General features: G+C 40.8%; 1 protein-coding gene across 2 annotated transcripts; it reads left to right on the top strand.

Annotated features, from left to right (window-relative positions):
* The first annotated feature begins 3,842 nt into the window (after positions 1-3,842).
* Positions 3,843-19,000, top strand: LOC148014866 (obscurin-like protein). 2 transcript variants are annotated; one of them, XM_087665139.1, is made up of 7 exons: positions 3,843-4,124; positions 4,202-6,092; positions 16,576-16,717; positions 16,810-16,975; positions 17,056-17,307; positions 17,473-17,944; positions 18,033-19,000. In XM_087665139.1, the coding sequence occupies exons 2-6, from the start codon at positions 4,292-4,294 to the stop codon at positions 17,821-17,823; spliced, it is 2,712 nt and encodes a 903-aa protein (XP_087521265.1). In that variant the 5' UTR covers positions 3,843-4,124; positions 4,202-4,291; the 3' UTR covers positions 17,824-17,944; positions 18,033-19,000. The 2 variants fall into 2 exon arrangements, with proteins under 2 accessions (XP_087521265.1, XP_087521264.1); XM_087665138.1 differs by having other exon boundaries at positions 18,026-19,000.
* The last annotated feature ends 4,720 nt before the right edge of the window (positions 19,001-23,720 follow it).

The raw sequence follows: 23,720 nt of genomic DNA, 5'->3' as shown, positions 1-23,720 counted from the left end.
CAATGGCCTATGAGGAGGAACTAACAACTTGGCATTTTGTGGTGACAATGGATGCTTGCTAGATATGGTGGACTACTTTGGCTCCTCACATTCAGCATTCACATACAACTCCCTCTCATGAGGACTATTGGTCTTGGCTAGATTGATGGTACTACACACATGCAAGGGAGTGGGTCACTAATGTGGTTCTAATGGGGACCAATGTCAATTGCTTCCTCTCTGACCACCTTCCCATTAACCCTTGAGTTGAGATCATTTGAGCCCTCTCTAGGGTGGTGGGCAAGCACAAGTGCTTAACTACTAACCTTATACACTATGGCCACACCCCATTCCAATACGTGTTGTTAGGTGCCTCGACTAAGCTAGAGGATGATTTGAACAATGGTGATTAGGATCCTTGGGGGGGAATTGTTAACACAATGCAATACTCAATCACCCTTTAGGGTGTTTGGCTAATCTCCAAGGAGTGAAAGGAGGAGGAGTGGGCAGACACAGTGGTGGCCAATCTATCAGCTTTTTTGGGTCTATCAATCCCTACTCCAAGAAGAGATTGAATCTCTCATCAAAGTCCAAAATATTTGAAGTGCAGGATACTTAACGCATTAGCTACAACACTATCGGGTTGATGGGTGTAACAGTCTTGGTGGAAAGTTGGAAGGATGCCATGGTAGAGAGAGGGATAGAGTGTAAGCCTGGAAAGGGAGACTAAAAAGATCAACTGAATAACTAGCATGAGGCTTATGCTTGACCTTGGCTACTGCTCCCCGCTGTTCATTGAGAGCTTGTATAGAAGAAGGAGATGTGATAAGCTAGTTGCTCTTCGACTTGACAATGGGTACTGGATCTCCAACCAACCATGGGTGGTAGTACATGTAGATCCTACTTTGCCAAGAAATACCAAGAGATTCTAGGCAAAGTGAAGATAGGTGCAATCCAAATCTCTTAGATGCGGTTCTCACAATGATCACTAAGGAGGAGAATAATAATTTGATTAGTCCCTTCACAATTGAAAAACTTGAAGGGTCACTCAAAAGTCTAGGTAGCAAGAAATCCCTTAGCCTTGATGGGATAACAATATAATTTATTTGCTATTGGGGGTTGTTGAAGTAGAGCATAAGCACCATGATCAACCTATATTGGTAGAAGGGGGGATTTCTACATTTATGTTTGGAGAGCATTATCACACTAGTTCCAGAGTAAAGGCAATGCTTGCGATTGAAGGATTGGAGACCAATCTCTTTGCTTAATTCGGTCTATAAAGTATTTGGTAAAGACATGGCAAATAGGCTTATGCCGATACTGGGTAAGCACATTAATAAGCATTGGATTGGATTTATCAACGGCAGGAGTAGAGGTGATAATGTGCTTGATGCTATGATTGCAATGGATTGGGCTAGAGCCTCCAAACTATAGGAGGTGGTGTTGCTTCAACCTGACATAGATAAAGCCTTTGATTGGGTTAGCTAGCACTACATGGAGAAGGCATTAGAAAGGATGGGGTTTGCCTGCCTCCCTAGGCTAGTGGCCAATTGGGTTCAAGGCATTGTCTTAATTAACATCCTACTTTTGGACCCCTTCCAAGTCTCTTGTGGAGTTTGGCAAGGTTGCCCTCTTAGCCCACTCTTGTTTGCTTACTACCACATATCCCTTGTTATGTACCTTGGAAAATTTGGCCAAAGATGGAGAGCTTCATGGCATGCACTATAGAGGCAAGTAGCTTTTAGGTTAAGTGTTTCTAGATGACCTTCTAATGTCCTTGAAGCCCCAAAAAGAAAACTCGAAGAAGGAAATGGAGATTTTGAGTATCTATGAGCATGCTATTGGATTTGCCATTAATATTAACAAATTAAAGTTAATCAATGTGTTAGAAGCATACATATTGAATATGCAATGGAAAGGAAGTATACTAGGGAGGGGTAACCTATTTAGACACTTGGGTGTGCCTTTGTGGGTGGACCTTAGGAGTTGAGCAAATCTTCGTGGGTGCTCAACAAAGCTCGAGAGAAAGTAAGTAGTTGGGCATCAACAAATTGGTCGTTCCACATTTGACTAATATTCTTAATCACTTCATTTATCCACAGTTCACCTTCCTTTTACCATACATTAGGTGGGGAAAGCATGAGCAGAAATAATGGGACTCAATAGTCAACAGATTTTTATGGGGTAAGCAAGGTAAGGCATGATGCTCCATACCTATTGCCTTGGACAAGCTCAAAGCCCCTCTTTTGGAGGGGTAAGCAAGGTAAGGCATGATGCTCCATACCTATTGCCTTGGACAAGCTCAAAGCCCCTCTTTTGAAGGGGGACTAAGTCTCCCAAATCCCTCTAAGGAGGTCCATGCTCTTAGAGCCAAGCTTTTAAGAGGCTATTGGTTTCAAGATCTATGATGGCTGTATATATGCTGGTTGACATATTGGAGGTAAGCAATCATAAATTCTCTAACACTTACGGGCTATCAGCCTTAGACATGCCTTAGTCACATGCTCCATCCAAAGTCAAAGCCCACGACTTCATTTTTGAACTTACCAGGTCATGGGATCTTGTGCTCAGTATGGCACAAATCAACCATGTCTCGCTTGAGGTGGATAGTGAAGAAAACGTTTATTGGTCCAGAAGTTATAATCCCCCCTTGATCTCTAGATTGGGGTGCAAAGCCCTGTAGTTGGTAAAAAAGGGGATAGTCAAGTTTAAGCACTGGATTGGAGAGGGGGATCAGTTGCTTGCACATTTGTAGGAAAACCTAATTGGGGGGCCCTATCCAGGTGAGTCCAACTTAGAGATTGGGTTGCCTAGCAAAGCGGCAATTTGAAGTTGACTACAATGAAGAACATCATCCTCTCTTACCTCGGGGTAGAGGGGAAGGACTTATCCAAGTCACTCAATACAAGGGCCATTAAGGTAAAAATACTCAAGAATGATTGGGGCATCTAGTTTCCAATGGACAAGATTAGAGAGTGTTTTTGCAACATGTGGGCCCTAAGATTCCCATTGAATGATCAGATCCTCCTTTGGAGAGTGATGCTAGGCGTCATGTTCTATGGTTCCAAGTTGAAAAAAAGAGGTACACTAAGTGGCCTTTGCATTGGTGGAATGGAGGAATCCCTCCAACGTGTGCTTTGGGATGGGATGTAGTATTCAACCATTTTTTTCAAGTTGGAGATGAGGTGAAAAATTTGTAGGCATGGGTGTTGGGAGACTCATTGACCCCACGGAAGAGCATAGATATCTTGCTGTGCACAGTTAGTCAAGACTTGTGGTCCTAGGCCTCATGTGGTTCACCAAAAATCAAGTGGCCTTCTAGGGCATATGTAGCCTACCTTCTTGGATGGAGATAGTCTCCAAGATTAGCAGTATATGGGAGTTGATTGGTAATCTTAAAGTTGGGTCACACGAATGTTACATCAAGTCAAACATGTTGATAAAGTCAAAGTCAAGCATGTGTGGCCACTAGAGTACAACTTCTTGCCGTTGATTTTGGGACTGGAATGGGTTGATTCGAGTCGATAGACCCACTAGAGTTAACCAAGCCAACTTGACCACAAGTTAGCCTTTCCTTTTTTGTTTGAGGTTCCCACTTCGACTGGCATTGTTGCAACCTGTTGCAACAAGCACTGTTTATGTGTTGACCAACATTGAAGAGATGTGCATGTCCAATTGCCTTGACTTAATTGCCACGTGCAAGTTCAATCATGGACGTGTCTATTGCCGGGCTTGTAGGATACTTAGAACCACCATGATGTGGCCACAATATTGTCTTTTGTAAGGCCCTAAGTTTTTATAAATGAAGGTGTTTCTTTATTACTACAAACTATTTATGAAAGAAGTGCTTTTTGTCTAGTAGGTATGTTAAGGGACAAATAACGGGTCTGTATGTAACGGGGCCTTCTAACACAAGCAACTCTGCTAGCCAGAGTGACGCCGGCGTGGAGAAGAAGCATGCTGTGTCATCCCGACTGGCGTAATAAACAAGTTGCAATCCGGTTTTCAGAAAGAGAAAGCAATCCTCAATCCGCAGTCACGCAATCGTCATCTCAAGATACAAGTCTCAATTTCTATTGGCACCAGCCTCCATCGTCCACGCAGCGGGTGCAAGCTGCCAGCAGTTACCAATTTGCAAGCTCCAGGTACATCAATGGTTGATTCTTTTTTCCGAAAAGTGTGCCCGTCTCTGAGCATCCTTACTGGTCTGAGTGCTTTGCAGAACTCGTTAGATCATGTAAAAGAACTTTCCGGAGTGCTGCTTCGCATTGCCTCACTATTCGTCTTGGATACGCTTTGCGGAATTCATTGAATGATGGATCTTAACCTTCTGGAGGATTGGTTGTATAAGGTGGTTAATCCCCCATCATCAGCATCAATCAAGCCTGCGCCTCCTTCGACACCACAGCAGGTCGCTCGTGCTTGGGCACAATTGAGGACCTGCATCCAAAGGGAGCATCTTGAGCCTGAGCATGTGACAGCCCTAGCTTTTCTAAGGGATTGCGGGCGTAACCTCCTGCTGGGAGAGAAAGAAGCCAATGCCTTGATTGCAATCTTATCATTTCCAGCTGAAGCTGATAAAGAGTTGTTTGGTCAAGCGAGACGTTCGGCTGCTGTGCTCCTAAGCATCTGGCTGAGGAAAAGCTTCAAATCAGCAGATGGCAGTCAGTCAAATCACAATTTATCGAATAGATCAAGACAAACGTTGGAGTTAGCCATTAGTAGCACTTTGAAGGTGTTGGAGAATCCTGATGACACGCATTGTTTCATCAATGAAGCTATTCTGCTTCTTGGGACTATATGCATAACACCTCATGTTCAAGAAGGACACCGAAAGGCTTGCCTAGAGGCAATTCTAACAAATTGCCTTGTTGAAAGAAAAGCCATAACTAAAGGGAGCTTAATTGAAGCATTGGCTGGATTAGGATATGCTATGGTGTCCTCAGACAGTCATCATGTGGTAGCTATATTGCAAGCTGTGTTATCATTGTGGTCTGAAGATCTGGATTCAATGTCAAAGTCTGCTGCCAATCTCAAGGATGCGCTGTTGCTTCTACATCTCATGGAATGGTGTGGTTCAACATTCATCAGTCAGGCACAATTCGGAGGTGCTACTCGTGCGAAATTAATTGTACATGAGGTTGCAGAGGGTAACATCAATCATTCAAACCTGACCACCAAATGCGTCATAATGCTCATGGCTGCTGGTCTATCGAGAAGCTTTTCTCAACATTTGCCTGGAGAGCAGAAGAAGTATCAGGATTGGCAAAGCATGGTGATCTCTCTTGAATCTATAATGGCAAGTATGATGGAGTCTTGTTTTCATGAACAGGTTGAGATGGTTAGCAGACCTATGGAAACTGCTACTATCGAACTTGCCTTCCAACATGAGGATCAGAGCTGCCTTTTACCTACACTTACAAGAGATAAGCATTGGGAGCAGTGTGTGGCACTATCTATATCACGGTGTAATAGATTTCTCTACAGGCCATCTGCTTTACTCTGTCTTACGTTTGTGTTAGTAGAAGATGCATTACCTTTAAGTTCTTTTTACAATAACTATGGAATAAACTTTTGGAAGTTGCCACAAAATACACTGCAAACTACTTGGCCTTATGAACACAAGAACCTTTTGACTCATGTGGATGGCATTTTGTTCCAAGAAGCAGCTGGCATATCTCATGCTATTTGTAAGCAGTATAGATCGGCAGATAGAACATGGCAACTTTGGGTAGAGAACTTGCTATGGCAATTTTCACATGCTACCTACAAAAGTCAACAATGTTTCTCTCTGGCTAACAAAGTTCATTTTGGGGATGCCAATGTTGAAAAAGGAGCATTGACTCGTGTTCTTCATATGGCACTCCTGTCATCAGTCATGATTTTCTCATCTGCAATGAGATCGAAAATACATGCAACAAGAGATGATAAAGGGCTGTTTGCTGCACAAGTATTGAGTGCACTCTCTTATTTAGAGTTTGTTCGTCAAGGCTATGTGCCAGAGTACAGCGAGTTGGTGCAAAGGAGTGTGGAGTGGGTTTCACAAAGCGAACTTGCATGTCCCAATTTAGTGTCTCTATCTCCAACGCTTGACGAAGTCCTAAAGCCACCAGGTATTACTATGGATGACATAACTCTTTCACTTCAATGCTTTTGATATCTTCTTTGCCCAGATCATGAGATGCTAACTAAACCAGGACAATACATGACTAGGAGTATTGAATAGTTTATTTTGATTGCCTTTGTCATGGTTTGCTGATTTTATTCTTGGGTTTTTTGTTGGAACTTTATACAATTGTTCCTCGTTTTTAATGTAAATGAGGCAACAGCTTGATCATTTTGTTTATCCTATAGATGAAAGGGGGTGATGAAAGCAGGGTGGAAATTTCCTCCTATTCTTGGTATTAAGCTATGAGGCATGCACTGCTGGAGGTGATGAGATGTTGAGATTCAGAGAAGCCTCCTTGGACTGCTAGATCATCAAGTTTAAATGATACCCAGTATGTTACATGCTCAGGACCTAAGGTTAAGAGCAGGCAGCCTTATGGATGACCTTTACACTTGGGAAATTGAGGAGGTTAAGACGAGCATGTCAAGGAAGCCTGTAAAATGGGCCATTAGATGTTTGACTGGGGAAGCTCGCTTTATGATTGCAAGGTGAGTTAGATGCCAATCCTTATATCTTGAGCTGTGCTTTTGTCTCCTGTCATGTTAGTGTTTTGCAGGCTTATCCAAGTGCAGGGGTAATAGTCTTAGTAGAGCTGCATGTAGGGAAGGACCCCATGTGATGATCAACCATCTACGCGGTCTTATAGAACCATTGGACACCACACACATCTCTCTCTGATTCTACTTAATGGATTCCAGCTGCTCCTACATGGCACACAGCCATCCATTCTATGTTAGAGCATCCTCAATAGAAGCTTGTCCATATTGGCATAACACAAAGTAAGACAACATGCTGCTGCTGACCTTCAAAGACCAGTGTGGCAGAGCTTGGGAAATGATTAAACCCTTGGCTCCTACATAAGAGTCCTGAACCATCATGGAACTCAAAAGGGTGACAATTGAAGCTCCTCCTGCTCATCTATATTTTGTAACTGCAGCTCACTCTCCTCAAATTTGTCTATCCCTTTTAGCTCTGGCAGAATTGCAACTGGCTGTTGTGTGCCTGAAAAGACACCAGAAGATCCCAATATGGGGTCTGAGCCTTTATGAGTTAGATTCATGTCAATTGTGCAAACCAAGCTTTCCATGATAGTGGTAGGATAACTCTTTAGAAGAGCACCAGCTTTGATTGCTAGCATACGAAGATAACCTAGCGTTTTCACAAAGAAAATCTTGGAGTATACGAACACAACTAAGACATAGTGCACTTAGATAAGAATGCCAAGGAAAGAACAAGACAGTGAACGAATGCATGATGAGAATGTGATATGGATGTAGGAAGCTCAACGAGCGGAGACTATCCAACAGCCACCATCTCTTGTGGGAGCTGGCTAAGAGAGAGTGCCAAAGAGAGTTTTTCTTTGAGAATGGATCCTAAGTGCAGCAAAACCACCAAGAAGAATGTTGATGCAGTAGACTGGAGTTGAGGGTGATGAAAATGCAGTATGGCTGAGGTCTAGTCCTTGCAATAAGTCGCTCAAGTTGTTTTTCAAGGAGCAGGGTGAAAGTCAATCCCCAAGCAAACAAGGGGCAAATTGGTTTGGAGGCTTGCTTGTCAATTCTGGTATCAAGAGGCACGTGGATTAGTGGAGGGGGTCAGAGGGTCTCAGTCATACTTCTTCCATTTGCAATATATAATAAAGAAATACTGCAAGGGATGCCAGTTTTGGGGCTAATCGAGTGTCCATTGTCCAAGATTAAAATGGTAAAGTGTGCATTTTCAGTTTATGTGAATTTTATGCTTGCTGTAATTAGTACTTAATGAGGTTATTTACCACCCTATTCGAAGAGGAAGGCTGGTTTCATGGGATGTCTTCCGTACTGCCATATGCACGAACAAGCTTGATGGGTTGAAAATCAAAGATGTTGAGAGTGCTTTATTGACTGAGGAAATCAACAGGAAAAACAATTATGCTTCCCGCTCTTCGCATGCATTGACCGTTAGAGGTGGCAGACATGGCAGGCATGATAATGATCATAAGGGTAAGGACTCTCAGAAGTCCAGGTCAAAGTCATGTGGCCGTAGTAAGTCCCGTGGACGTACTGCCATATGTATGAACAAGCTTGATGGGTTGAAAATCAAAGATGTTGAGAGTGCTTTATTGACTGAGGAAATCAACAGGAAAAACAATTATGCTTCCCGCTCTTCGCATGCATTGACCGTTAGAGGTGGCAGACATGGCAGGCATGATAATGATCATAAGGGTAAGGACTCTCAGAAGTCCAGGTCAAAGTCATGTGGCCGTAGTAAGTTCCGTGGACGTACTGCCATATGCACGAACAAGCTTGATGGGTTGAAAATTAAAGATGTTGAGAGTGCTTTATTGACTGAGGAAATCAACAGGAAAAACAATTATGCTTCCCACTCTTCGCATGCATTGACCGTTAGAGGTGGCAGACATGGCAGGCATGATAATGATCATAAGGGTAAGGACTCTCAGAAGTCCAGGTCAAAGTCATGTAGCCGTAGAAAGTCCCGTGGACGGAAGTCTGATCTTACCTGTCATTATTGTGGGAAAGCAGGACACATTAGGCCGCGGTTTCACGGTTCCGTTGTTAGGACACCATCAATTTCCTTGAACTACTGGATTTGAGATACTTGATTGGAGGTCAGAAGCCTTGCTCTAGTGTTGAAATTGTATTTAGCTAAGCATTACAACAAGAATGTCTTCAAATAGTGAGATGGGATCAAGCAAGGATGATGCCTCTCAATCTGAAAGTTCACAAAGTATTGGGGAAAATGTAGTGCCTAATCTTGGACAAGGCATGCAACATGGACAACAAACTGAGAATGAGAGAATTGGACAAGAGATGGGTCTTTCTAGGTCTCTTGAAGCTGATGACTAGTAAGAGGAAAAGGCCTTTGATGACTAGTGTAAAGATCAGTTGAGAACAATAGTTGAAATGTTAATGCAATTGGTAAATGATTCTTAGTTCACATGCTTTTTGAACCCTTAAAGGAGGGTAACAAAGGCAAGAATAGAAGATTGTCTTTGAGAGCTTCAGGACAGTAAGATGCACAAAGGAAGAGGCAATACAACAGTGTGATGTTCTAAATGTGGATAATGAGTATAAGAAAATAATGCCAGTGGGACAATTGATGCATATGCAAGGCTTGGAAGTGCCAATCCAATGCTTTTTGGATAGCAAGGCATGTGTGCAATTATAGGGCAGCTAGGTTACTTTGGTGGTGGCACTAGTTTTCATGCTATGGTGGATCAAGGACCGCATACGGAGATGTATGACACACCTCCTTATGGTATGCAGCAACCAATGCATGGTGTGCAAGGTCCAATGTATTGTATGGTTGATAATATGCATAACCCCATGTATAACAATGTTGGCATGATGCTGGGGCATAAAGTGGCAAGTTTGGCAATGTATATTTGCAGCCCATTGTGTTTGGGACTCATGGTATTAATGCTGGTCATGCAAATGCTCTGTATAGTGTTGGTCATGAGGAAAAGTGCTGGTAGTAATGCATACAATGTATAGGAAAATGTATCTTGGTATGGTTGGTAGTATGTAAATTCCCATGCACAGTCACATTGCAATGGTTCAAAGTATGCAAAAAAGAATGTTTTCTAATGCATCTGATGCTCCTAGCATGTTAGGTACACATGAGGGGTTGGTAAACCAGATGCAATGTTACATATTAGTTAAGTTGGAATTGCAACAGTGTGAAAGTATAAAGCATTGCAATGCTTAAGGAGAAGAAAGGCCTACAACCTAGTGTAGGTTTGAGGCAAGTAAAGTTAGAGGTAAATTTTCCATTTGCTTCTTCATGAAGCTTCAGGATCATTTCATCAATCAATGCAAAGTGGATGGAAGAGGATAACTTTTTAAACCATCCTCAGTTATTGTGGCTTTACCTAGATGCCTTTCAGTTGCAACTGACGTCAATTTGGGCTTAGTTAGGTTTAGCAGAGTAGGGGTTTGGAGCATTGCTTGATGCTCAAGGGGGAGGTAGTAGTTCCTCTTCTCTAGTTGTGGACAGCTCTTGTATGTAGTGGATCTTGGATGTATTCAGTATACATCTAAGGTACTGTGTTGACAACATGTTTGCTATGGGGTCACTACTCAGTGTACTAGTCACTGTGTATACATCCATGGTACTGTGTTGACAACATGTCTGTTATGGGGTCACTACTCAGTATACTAGTCACTGTGAGATGTATGCAGATGAGTATGAGTTTCACCTGGGCACTGAAACTTTACTTTTGCATCAGTTTATGATCAGTTTGGCATGAGTTTTTGCCTTGGTTTGAGAAAAAATGTTGATTAGTTTCAGCTCAGTTTTTGATCAATTTGAAACCATTTATGGTTACTTTTGTGATCAGTTTTGCATCAGTCTTTGCGTTAGATATACCAAAATGTTTTTACAATTGGTTTGTGATTAGTTTTGGTTCACATTTACAACTGTTTGTGATCAGTTCTCAGATCAGCAAAGTGATCAGTTTATGATCAGATTATGCTTAGTTTTCAATGGTTCACATTTCTTTCCATGGATAGTAGCATATTAGTAAATGCTACTAAGAGTTGCAACCATAGTTTATGTTGAAAATATGCTTTACCGTGGTTCTGAAGTCAAAACAGTTGAGAAACATGAGTTATGGATGTATCCAAAGGGTTTCTAGCAATAGTCGGGATTAATTTTCAGTTTTATGTTATGTACATGCTGGCTGGAAATTTTCAAGAGGTGTGGAGCATATGACATGGTTGGACAAGAGTGGCCAATGTTGTGACTATGATGCTTTATGGAACTTCCAATGTAGTATACTTTCCTTTGGCACAATGCAGTGCAGTCAAGGACGATTGCAAGGTTTTCAAGGGGGAGGTCTATCACACAGGAATGTGAAATTTGAAGATGCTTTAATCTTGCTGATAACATTCGATGAAATTATTAATAAAATGTGCAAGGTTGTTTAGCACATGTGATGTACATGGTGGTTATTTCATGGTAACAGTTTATGCTGAAAATATGCTTTACCATGGTTTTGAAGTCAAAACAGTTGAGAAACGTGAGTTATGGATGTATCCAATGGGTTTCCAGCAACAGTTTTGGATTGATTTTCAGTTTTATGTTATATACATGCTGACTGGAAATTTTCAGGAGATTTGAAGCATTTGACATGGTTGGACAACAGTGGCCAATGTTGTGACTATGATGCCTTCTGGAACTTAATAGTGCAGTATACTTTTCCTTTGGCACAATGCAGTGCAATCGAGGACGATTGCAAGGTTTTCAAGGAGGATGTCTGTTATGGGGATGTGAAATTTTAACATGCTTTAATCTTGTCAATAACATTTGATTAAATTATTAATCAAATGTGCAAGGTTGTTTAGCATATGTGATGTACATGGTAGTTATTTCATGGTAATAGGCCAAGGACCTCGAGAATGTAGTGGGTATCCAAGGCAAAAGTTGTAATATGTTATGTCTAATAGGTACTAGGTGGTACCTGGTGTCAGATTTTGGCCTAGACCAATTTATTGGTCGCTAATGTCAGTGGTGACATTAGAGACTAGACATTAATTAATTAATTAATGCGAGTCTAAGGGTCAATAATTACTTAGGGATACTTGGAAGACAAATTGGCCTAGCTAATTTAATTATTAGTTGATGGGATTAATTTTTTGAGCACAAGATTAATTATTAAATAAAATTTAATTTAATAAGCTAGGTAATGCTGTATAATGAGATGAGAAGTTGCCACTTAGCAAAACTTGTCTATGCAAGTTGAGAAAAACGCTGTTAGAGAGTAAGGAGAGGTTGCTGATGTGATTTTGCAGCCACTAGGGATTAGCCCTATAGCATTTGATAGCAGTTTGGAGCCCTCCAGGAGCAGGTGACAACAGCCCAAGGTCCTTCTGCTGTAGATGATAGCATATAGGAGGGGGTGATAGTCTTTCTGGTGGTCCTAAGTTATAGATGAGAGCTTCTATGGTTGTTTAAGCACGACAACTGCAGTTTTTTAGTGTTTCTCATGATGAAACTCTAAAATTTGTCTCTCTACAGCATTTGCTCTCATCCCCTAGCCATTTCTCAAGTTAACTTAATATTTTCTAACAGTTTGAGCCATTAGAGGAAGAGATTTCAATGAATCTCCTAATTTACAGTAGAAATTAGGATTTTAACAGCTGCCTTGGGATGTGTGCTCAGAGTTGAGGACCTAGGTCTTGAATTCCAGCAGCTGAAATCGAGAAATTTCAGGGAGATTTAAGAGGCTAACCATGCAATATTAGATTTGGGGCCAAATCTTTCTTTCAAGGAGTAGAGCAAAAGTCAATCCCCAAGTAAACCAAGGGGCAAATTGGTTTGGAGGCTTGTTGGTCAATTTTGACAGTGAGAGGCACTTGGATTAGCCTAGGGGGTTAGAGGATCTTAATTGTACTCCGTTCATTTGCAATATATGATCAATAAATACAACAAAGGACGCCAATTTTGGGGCCAACCGGGCGACATGTCAGAGTGCAGTGATGCGAAAGCGTAGGACAAAGTCTGAGAGAGAGTGAACACAGAGAGGAGAGAGAGAGAAAAGGAGACAAAATCTGCAGTGTAGTATGCTGTATAAGAGTGCAGAAATATACAAGTAGGTAGAGGAAATATCTGCGTATGTCTTCGACTTGATGACCTCGATCTCCGTCAGCCCAAGCTGTCTCAGCCAACAGATCTCAAGATCAGAATCTGAAATGAATGACTAGATAGAAGGATGTGCCACAACCTAACTATAAATAGCCAGGAAATAAAGAATGCCCAGCACCAGGTCGATCGGCTGCATTAAATGCAGCCGACTGCAGAAAAAATAATAAAAAAACTGTTCACTGCAGCTTGTATTGTCCGACTGCAGGCTGCCACGTGGCACTTGTGCAGACTGCTGACGTGGCTGCTGACATCCGTACTGCTGATTTGGCACTTTGCCATACTCTGCTGTCCATCGACTGTCTAGGAAATGACTGTCTTACACCCCCTCTCAGATCCTGGATAGGTCAAAAGACAGAGGGATCTGGAATGCTGCCGAAGAAGAGCTTGAGGAAGCGCCTTCGTAAACAAATCGGCAAGATTATCCTGCATCTTGTAATACTCCACATTAATGGTCCCATCCAGAAGCTTCTCCTGAATGAAGTGATACTGGATCTCAATGTGCTTCATCCGGGCATGGAATACAGGATTCTGTACCAAGGCAATGCAACTCTCGTTGTCGCACCGTAGAAGAGTAGGACGAGTCTGGGGGTAGCCAAGCTCCTCCAACAATCTCCGAAGTCGCACGACCTCACATGTAGTGGAAGACGCAGCCCGATACTCCGCCTCAATAGAAGAAAGGGCTACCGTGGGATGCTTCTTGCTACTCCAAGAGATAACACCTGTACCCAAGGTAAAACAATAGCCTATAGTAGACCGTCGGTGGTCCACATTACCAGCCCAATCCGAGTCACTCCAACGTGCAAGAACCAAGAACCAGATCTGAAGCATCTGTACCTTCGGGATAAGAAATCCCTAAGTTAGAGGTCCCTCTCAAATACCGAAGAATCCTCAGGGTAGCTTGCCAATGCACCTGTTTGGGTTCAGTCATGAACCCTGCCAAAAGACCCACAGTAAAACAAAGATCAACACGAGTGTTGAGAAGCCAAATCAAGGATCCAATCAATTGACGGTAGCGCGAAGCATCCATCAGGGGAGAATCTGAGTGTGAAGTGGCCTTCCAATTCATATCCATAGGAGTAGTAATGGGCCGATAAGTCTCCATCTCAAAAGTCACCAAGAGCTCCTGAATGTACCTCTGCCGAGAGATGAAAATCCCCTCCTGAGACTGATAAATCTCGTGACCCAGTCTCCATCTCAAAAGTCACCAAGAGCTCGTGAATGTATCTTTGCCGAGAGATGAAAATCCCCTCCTGAGACTGATAAATCTCGTGACCCAAGAAGAAATGAAGAAGCCCCAAATCCGTCATCTCGAATGCCTGATGTAAAGCTGTCTTGGTCTCTTGGACCTTTTGTGCATGATCCCATGTTACAATCAAATCATCAATATATAACACAAACAACACACAACCAACCTCGGAAGTGTGCACATAAAGCTGCAGAAAATTGGTAAACGCAGCAGTGTACCACCGATTGGAGGCCGGAAACTGTGCAGAGTCTGCTGTAAACAGCAGGCTGAAACAGTGTCTGAGAGTGTCAGGGCCTGCAATGCTGAAAACACAAGCTGGCTGACCCTGGAGATGATGGACAGCAGGCGGAACAGCAGTTTGGGACAGTCTGGAGCAGTCGCCAGCAGCTGATAGTTGTCGCCTACAACAATGGACAGGCTGAAGATAATGTGGCTGCAGTCGATGATGGCTGGACAGCAGATGGAGGCGGACTGAAGGCTGGAAATTGGGCTCCAACAGCAGCAAAGGGTGTGTGGGCTGGTGTAACCTGCAAACACGGATAGTGACTAAATGGGGGCAGCTTGTCTATTTATAGATGTGGAAGGGCGCCCCAAAAATTAGGGTTTCCACTAAACTCTCTCGAACCGCTCCCCGTTTTAGGGTTTCCATTGAACTCTCTTGAACTGCTCCCCGTTTTAGGGTTTTACTCTAACAGAGCATTTTTAGTGTGTTTTGGGGCTGCTGAAGAGGCTTATCAGCAAGTAATGCATATTTTAGCTCAACAGACAGTAGGGGCAGCAAGATGGCTTGAGAGGCAGGACTTTTAGGAGAGTAGGTTCATGATGAAGATGATGTTGAAGATGGACTGCTGAATGAATTGGGACGATGGATGCCCCAACATGTCCTTATGTAGGGGAGTTTTGGGCTTTTTTCCTATCGCCAAATAAACAACTTTTTCAATGAAATAATTCTTTTTAGGGCTGTTGTGGAGTTAAAATAGGACTAATCCTCCTTTTGTGTTAGTGCTGTCCTTATTTTGGTAGCTCAATAGATGACACTGTGCTTTGATACTGTGATGGAAACAGGGAACAATGCAGATGAGGTAACACTGGGAGAGAGAAAACAGAAAGAGTGGCATAATTTATCAAGGCCCTAGGTTGTGAGAATTCAAGTGTGGAGGATGACTGGAATGGAATGAATTACAATGGGGTAGAGGCCATGTACTGTCACTAGCTAAGGAGATGGCTGATCTAGCATTGTGGGTTGTAGGAATGGACAACCTGATGACGTAGCATAATTGGCACATGGAAAGTGCCCTAAACACTATGGGCAGTATCTTTGTAGTGGGGCTGATATGGAAGCTAGACACATCAAACTCAACACTCATGAGCCCAGGTTGCTGACATCATGCATTAGTTATGGACTATTTTTGAGATGACCAATATGTGTCCATTGCATTATTTCAATATATCCCAGTAGTATTTTTCTCAGTCACTACTAAAGCTCATTGAAGTTGTTGCCTGTATTTGGTATGTCTCATTCAAGTCTTTATCTAATACCTATGGAACCATACAAGAAGCTTTGGTTTTAGGTGGTGGATGCTACTATGTTCCAGGTTCTTGTTGGCTTTTTGCTTTATATAGTCAACCGATGCCCTAGTGGGGGCCTATTCTTCAAGGCTTCACAGATTCCGATTTTGCAATTGATGTGCATAGGGAGTGATCTCATGTCTTTTTTATTATCTCTTCGCTTGATCTGTGTTGGTCTAGTTAGAGATATGGAGTCTTGAGGTATTGGGCTTATTGTGATGTCGCATGAAAAACTCTATTTTGTGATAATTTGTGGAGTTGGAGTATCCACCATTCTCTATGCCATATGTAGAGAGCCATGACATTGGCATAGAAACATCTTCTATTTGAGGAGGTAAAGGTCATTTTAAGGTATTTCCCTATTCGAAACAATGTGGCTGATGTCTTCACCAAGGTTTTTACCTCAAAACAGCCTTCATCACTACTTTCTAGAGTTGTGGTCTTACTCCTGTGTTAACCATTTCAGAGAGGGATGTTCTTTATCCCCTTTCCATTTTGTTCCCTTTGGGTGGAGTCCATTTATGCTTGTGCTCTTTTTCTCATCTGAGCATAGTAGTGTGACATTCTCCCTTTGTGAGTTTTTTGCCTCCATCTTCATGAGTTAAGAGTGACTGACAGAAGGTTTGCAGTTTTTTGGTTTTCTTTCAATGGGAGTTACCATGTTGATTTATACATGGTTCATAATGTACTATTTAGAGAAGTAGAGCATATTAATGAATCTATCTACTAGGACTCTTTCCAATTCTTCAAGAATCCATGTTTTGCCCTTTCAAGAACTCTACACCATTTCTTGGCTTGATTCACTTTTGCTCTATAAATTGAATCTAAGACCGTTTGTGCATGGTTTTTCTCTACCTCAAATGTCTTGTAGATATTTCAGTTGTCTTTCTGCAGCTTTCACTTAGTTTTGGCTGGTTTAGATACGACCAAGCAAACTAATTGTTGATTTGTATCTATGGGTGTGCAGAATCTGATTATCCAAATTATGTTTGGACCCAAGATACAGTGCAAAGTGCACGTGTTTTGTTCAGCTTCCGTGTATTGCCATTTTGCCTCAACTTGCTCCCACTGTCAAGCTTTGCAAGCAGAGTAGCACCAGTAATGTTTTTGTATCCAAACGGTGATTTTCATTTGTTTTCTTCTAAACAATTCATGTCATGAATGATAAAGCATTGTCTGTGCCAACCTTAACTTGACAAAGGTATTTACAACATCCAGTTGAAACTTTGGTTCAAGCATCACATGCACTATTTACTGCATTTATATCATTCCAAGGTGATTCAAAAGAAGCTAACGACTCTATGGAACATGGTAGAGACTCTGTGAAGGAGCAGCTTGCAGCTAGTTATGTCGAGAAAACTTTGGAGGTCCACGTATAAGCTTTTTGCATTTACTCCATTCAAACAGTTCTTGTTTCAAGTTCTTGAACTTGTTGTCTCTCATGCAGAATTTCTCCAGAAATTTGAGCTTTGATCTCCTCGTTTCTGGAGTTGGTGCAATTGTACGCCATTTGCCTGCAGGAAGCCCAGTAATAGTGTACTGCATCAGTTGTCTTGCAAAGAAAGGTGCTGAATTTTTCCAATTCTTATCTATGAAAGAGCAATCTAAGGAGACACACCAACCACAAAAAGAAGAGTCGGAAACTGCTAAAAAATTTCAGACACTTCTTTTACATCTTATACTTCTGGTTGATATACAGGTGACCTTCTATGTTGTTAAATGATGTTGCGTGGAGTTCTGTTTGAGGTTGATGCAAGTAGACTATTTTCAAGTGCAATAGATCTGCTTGAGAAGTTGTCTGTCTCTGATATGGTATTTATCAGGAAACTCTGCTAGTTTGTAATATCAAGGCTGAAATTTGCAGGTTTTGCCTCACATACTTAAAGAAGTAGCAAGACTGATCCTTGGGTTGCCTAGTCCATATCAAACAGATGCTCTCGAGGAGGCATTTGATGTGCTGGCCGGTAGTGATGATCTGACTCGTAAACATATTATTGTACCATGGTTGCAATCTCTTTCGTATCTTTGTTCACATCCCAATAATGAAGAAAGACAGCAAGCTGCCGAAAAAGATGCACACACTGTTGCTGCAGAACATCAACAGGATCGTGCAATAAACCTGAATATCACTAGTGGCTTTAGATCAGGAAACTGCAGGGTGTCAACAGATGGCCATAATGAGGCTTCTTCATTGCCCTTGCAATCCAGACTATAACATCTGATGTATCCAAGTTTCTCTTACAAGAGGAAAAGAAGCCTTGTTACCTGCCAAGTATTATGATTGGACTCAACGAGCGCATTTGTCTCATGAGTTATCTAACATCAGCTACCTCAAGGTTTGTCTCAGCAATGTTATATAATCTTACTACCTTAGCTAATGTTTGCATGCATGTGCAAACTAACATGGTGAGTTCCAGCTGACAGGGATTTTAGTATCATGAGTTGTTTCTGCAAGAGAAGGCCACTTTGGGTCCGATGCAGTGGTTGTGACCTGCAAGACACTCTGGGATCCTTGAAGTCTGGATTGTGCAGTCCTATACTGCTCTCAAATTTTAGTTCGGTCATTTGCAACAACAGCTCCACCTCCTCCCAAGTTCTGTCTATTTATGATGCCTTTTAGATTTCAGGTCTGTGCCTTTGTGCACGTACAGGCCATTGGCTTCAGCTTGACTATAGTGTAGTGGACTCAAAGATTCAGAAGCATGGTCATCATGAAAAGGTGGGAGAAGAAAAAAAAACAGCAAAATTCTGCTGATGGACTGCTCTTTATGAGGATTTTGAGAGTAATCTGAAGGGACTGATTCGCTGCTGAGTTTTTTAAATCATAAAATCAAGTGCCAACCATTGGCGCCATTGATGAAATTCTTGAAGAGAGTCATCATACATAATGTTCATCCTTGAAAAGGGTGCAGCACTTTGTGGGTGGAGCTCTTTTGGCAGAGAGTACATTATGCTGCTTGTTGCTTTGGTGATCTGTTGCTCACGTACAGTCAATAAAAAGATATAATGCTTGAGAAACCTCCTCTCATGTATGGTACCCATCGGTCCGTTTACTACCTTGGTACTTTGGTCATGGATGAAAGCTTATTGGACTCTTATTAGACATGATTTTTGGTTTGGGTGGAAGTTATGGATGCCCCTTTGTATATTCAAGAGCATCTAGGGTAGTGCAGTTAGTATCGATAAAGGTTGGTTGTCCACCCACACTTTCTATGTTAAGAATCACTTTTATAGCCATATGGATGTAGGTTGCAACTTATACAATACTAGCATTGTAAGGATTGATGGACACTGAGATCATGCCAAATGTGTGAAATTTATCCCTTTGTATAGAAAGAAACTTAGTTGAACGTATTAAATTGTTATGATCTTAGTAAGTAATGGTTTTTTGGGCACTAGAAACATGCTATGCAAGCATATGGTTTATGTGTAGGACCATAATGAGCATTCTTTGGTTGTTGATATGGTTCCTATGCACATCATGATATCTTATATCTTGGTTTGTATATTTTTTTAAGGACAACCTTGTTTGTTTGCCATGAGCTTCAATCCCAAGTAACATATAACATGTTTACTCACTATATGCTATAACCTTGAGTAACCCTTTTGATAGATGCTAGGTTGAGTCGTTGATGAGTTCATCATAGACTAAGGCTCACTTGAGCAAGCCATAAAAGGATGCTTAATTACCTCCTTCAAAGATATCTGTGTTGAGACAACATCGGAGGATCTTACCAATCTCAATTATCTAGCACAATCCAAGTCCTTGTTTTGCAATGAAGTTTTGTCTTATTAGCATAGCTAGAACGAGTGGATTACCGAAACATGACCAATGCAGAGCAATGTTGCATCATAGGGACGTCTAAGTATGACTCCACTTATGTCATTCCAACTTTGTTTTGGGTCCTTGCCTTAATCGGTAATTGACTATTAGAAGATAATGTAATGTTGAATTTGTACATGGATTGGATCCTTATTGAGGAAGAGCTTCACATTGCTAGTCGAATAGGTTCAAGTGAGCTCCTCATCGACATCTAGATTTATATCACTCGTGTTAATGGCTTAAATAAGGAACAATAATAACATTAATGTATCCATTGTGAGTTTCCATGCAAAGAGTTAAACGCTTGTATACATGTGATAAAAATTATAAAGTTTATATCAATAATTTGTGGATCTAAAATTTTCTCCCATGTTGTTGGGAATAGAATTAGGCACATGTACATCGTGATTATAGAAAAATAAAGGTAGGCTTTAATGCTTATAATATTAATGTATTGGATTTATGGTGTACAAAATCTTATTTATCTTGCTAGTCATTGTATCCTGATTCTCATAGATATGTTGGATTTAGGATTGTAGGAATTCACACATACAACTTGAGAGCACAATACAAGTATTGACATATATCAATAGAGAAGATTTATGAGACTATGTTTGTCCTAACAAATCTCTTTTTGTCATGTGAAGCCTTATACAAAGTGATAGACCTAAATATCTTATTGGGACATTTGTTTAATGCATAAGCTACACACAAAACATCTTGAAGCTGTAAACTATGTGCAAAACTATTTTAATTATGTATCATGCCATCTCCATGAGAGATACGTTCTCTCTCTTAGTTATTCCATTGTGCTTCAGTATATATTGCATTATATATTGATGTTTTATACCACATTCAAGCATTAAATTCCTTAAAACATATACCCCCCTTCCCCCCTCCCCTCAATTAGAACAGAGAGTACCCACTTTATATCTTCACCAATCTTCAGCTGTGCTTGTAAATTGCTTCAAGTACCAATAACCATTTGGACTTAGCTTTTAAAGCTTTTATTCATGTATACCTAGAGTAATCATCAATGAAATTTACAAAGGACACATAATTGCCAAAAGATGATGTTTGCATTAGACCACGAACATCACTTTGTATAACTTGCAATTTGTGAATAGCTCTCTTGAACAATCTTTTGGAAATAAAACATACTACATTTTATAATATGTAACATTTATAAATGTATTTTGCAACTATCTCAAGTAGACAATGAAGACAATATATGAGATCTTTGTAGGTGCAATACATTAGCGAAATTCACATGACTAAAATGTGTACACCAAAATTTTGCATTTAAACGTGAGAATCTATAACTACACATGCCATGTCTTCTACACATTTACCATAATTATTTAGCTTGTGCATTTCGTGAGACAGTGTGAACTAGAAGTAATAATTGTATTACCATATGAGATATCATAAATTGTAAATCTATCATCAATAAACTTGATAATCAAGCCAATCTTGTAAGTGCAAAAATTGACAACAAATTCTTCTTAACCTTTGATACATACAAAGCATTTGTAAGTGTGAAAGTATGGTCTGTGTTAATAGTCAACACAATTTTTCTAACTTGTTTAGCAGGATAAAAGGAGTTATTGGCACATGATAGTACTATCCTTAAAGGTACATTCAAAAGAAGTAATAGACTGCATCGAGAAGTGTTAACCCCATCTACAAAGGCATAACCAAGGAGCATGCATAAGAATGCGAAAGAAAAATTGGAAAATTACAAAGGCAGAAGAAAAAAGGAAACATAGAAGCATCTTAGTGCTTGCAATTTTTGAAATTAGAAAGTTACTTGGAATTATTTTTGTAAAAGAATGCGAAGTTTACTCTTGTGCAAATTGTAAAAATAGATCTTGGCTGAGCTAGTTAAAAAATAATTGGAAGAATGTAAATAGTGTGTGCAAGTGTGAGAAGGCCAGACTAGGTAAATGCAATAGGAGGGTGCCTAAAAATTGAGGCCATGTATAAAAATTGAAAAGTAAATGGATAAGCTCATTCTTGTGGTGTGCAATCTTGAGAGCTCTCTTCTTGCTTCTTGCTTTAGAGAGAGAGAGAGAGAGAGAGAGAGAGAGAGAGAGAGAGAGAGAGAGAGAGAGAGAGAGAGAGAGAGAGAGAGAGAGAGAGAGAGAGAGAGAGAGAGAGAGAGAGAGAGAGAGAGAGAGAGAGAGAGAGAGAGAGAGAGAGAGGCTTGCAACATAGATCATACGCATGTGCTTGCAATTACATAAAATAAGTTACAACACAAATTGATTCATAAAATTGCAATTTAGTGGTATAAAAAGTGGAAGTGGGAGAGCCTGACAAAATTCCCAATACATAATCCAAACTAAGTGATGAGCTATGCATAGAGGATAGAAGGTGGATTTAGAAATATAGGGTCTGAGGAATTAATGGACTTGTCCATGTTGTAGGCATGGCGGCATCTACTTCATTTGTTGCATGGCATGCTCTCCTTGTGAGTATTTTTAGCTTAAACTGTCCATTCATCAAGTTGCATATTTCTTCATGTGCAATATTTGTACTTGCATCCACCTTCTAAATAAGAGGAATAATTGGGGTGTACACTATATTTTTATAGACATATTGAGTATATGTAACATCATTTGGACAAAACCACATAATTTGAGCCTTTCGACCACACTTCCTTGGATGTTGTCTTTCACAAAAGAAGCATGGAGCCACAATACCTTGTGAACAATTTTGTAGTATCTTGCTATAGTTAGTCTTTCCTCCGATCAATCCCATACACTTTACCATGCAACCTAGTGGAGTCATGCATATTGCCCACAAGGTTGGATTTATGCTATGCTCCACAATCGTGAATTGTTTTCTCACTAGAGTAGACATGCCTTGTTTTGGTACTGTTGTGTGATGTTGTAGAGTTTCCCATCCTTGGAGCCTCCACATGCAGTGTTACCCATTGGACAAGTGCTATCTCCTTCCACTCCATGAAATGAAATCTTCATAGGATAGCCTTTTTGTCATTGCTCCTTGGTTTCCATTATAAAACCAAGCTTGTGAGAACAAGTTCCTACTGTTTCTATTGATTTTCTCCTCTTGCTCTGCACAGTTTCCTTGTTCCCTTCCAAACTTGTTGGCTCTTGAAACATTGGAGTCCTTGCTACTGCTTCATGTATCATACGTGCAACTTGTAGTGGGCTTGGGATATTTCTAGCCACAATTCACTGCAAAGGTGCTTCCATGCTTGAGCCATCACCAGACAAACATGCATTGTACAATGAGATCCTCTCCTTGAATCCTTCCCTACAAACCACGAACCATGTAAACTCTCTAAGAGATTTGTACTTAGTGTTTGGGCAACCTCCACATCACTACTTAAAACTTGCAATTGTCAAGGATTATAGTAAAAGAAGATGTGTGGACACATTAAATTACAAAACATAAAATCACATGTATTAAGAGTGCTTACAATAGACATGATGTTTCCTAAATGCACAAATATGTTGTTCCACTAGCTAAGCCAAATATCCATGAACAGAATATCACTCTCTTGCACATGGCCTTTTTGCCACCACTTTCTTATCAATGCTACTTGCATCGTTGCATCTTGTTTGTGCCAACATCCATTGCTCACATAACAAACACGAACTTTCTCTCCCATCCATCACATTTTCTGGACCCTTGTTGATGACAGTACTGATTGCTAACCAATTGGCTTCTACCTTGTCTACCATCAATTAAAAAAAAAAGGCATGTGGACATTTGCATTGTTGCATCACGGAGTTCAACCACTCCCAAAACAAGACCTACATGGCAGTGTCCTCCTCTTTCATCTCACACATTTCTATTGTCATTAGTTCTTGCACGCTACAATAGATTTCAACTTAGAACGAGATTCAATGCATTGCACTATATTGCGTTGCAGAAGAAAACCTCTTACCTTAGCACATACACGTGGTAGGCCATTATAACCCAACCATTTACTCAGTGAGTATGATCAAACTGTACCCATGCATTGCAAAGGTTTTCATTTTGTGACTTTCTCATGTAATTCATTAAGTCTATGCCTTGTTGGAAGAGAGGGAGAGAGACAGAGTGGAGCAAAAGATGAGCCTCAGCCCATTGTTGTTCTTCTTTCATTATACTTCCAACATACTAAAAACTGAAAGAGACTTACACACATAGGTATGACTAACCAAGACTAACTGTGGTTAAGTCACTAACTACACCGACTTATTGAATGTCACACACATGTACAGTTGTATCTAGCTAATATCGGTCACACACATAAAGATAGGCAGACTGAAGAG

The sequence above is a fragment of the Lygodium microphyllum genome, chromosome 24 (assembly GCF_053477565.2).
Source record: "Lygodium microphyllum isolate KBCC chromosome 24, Lygodium_microphyllum_v1.1.10, whole genome shotgun sequence".
NCBI classification, from domain to species: domain Eukaryota; kingdom Viridiplantae; phylum Streptophyta; class Polypodiopsida; order Schizaeales; family Lygodiaceae; genus Lygodium; species Lygodium microphyllum.
Note: the sequence above shows the minus strand (reverse complement) of the source record. Positions and strands in the feature narration are given on the sequence as shown.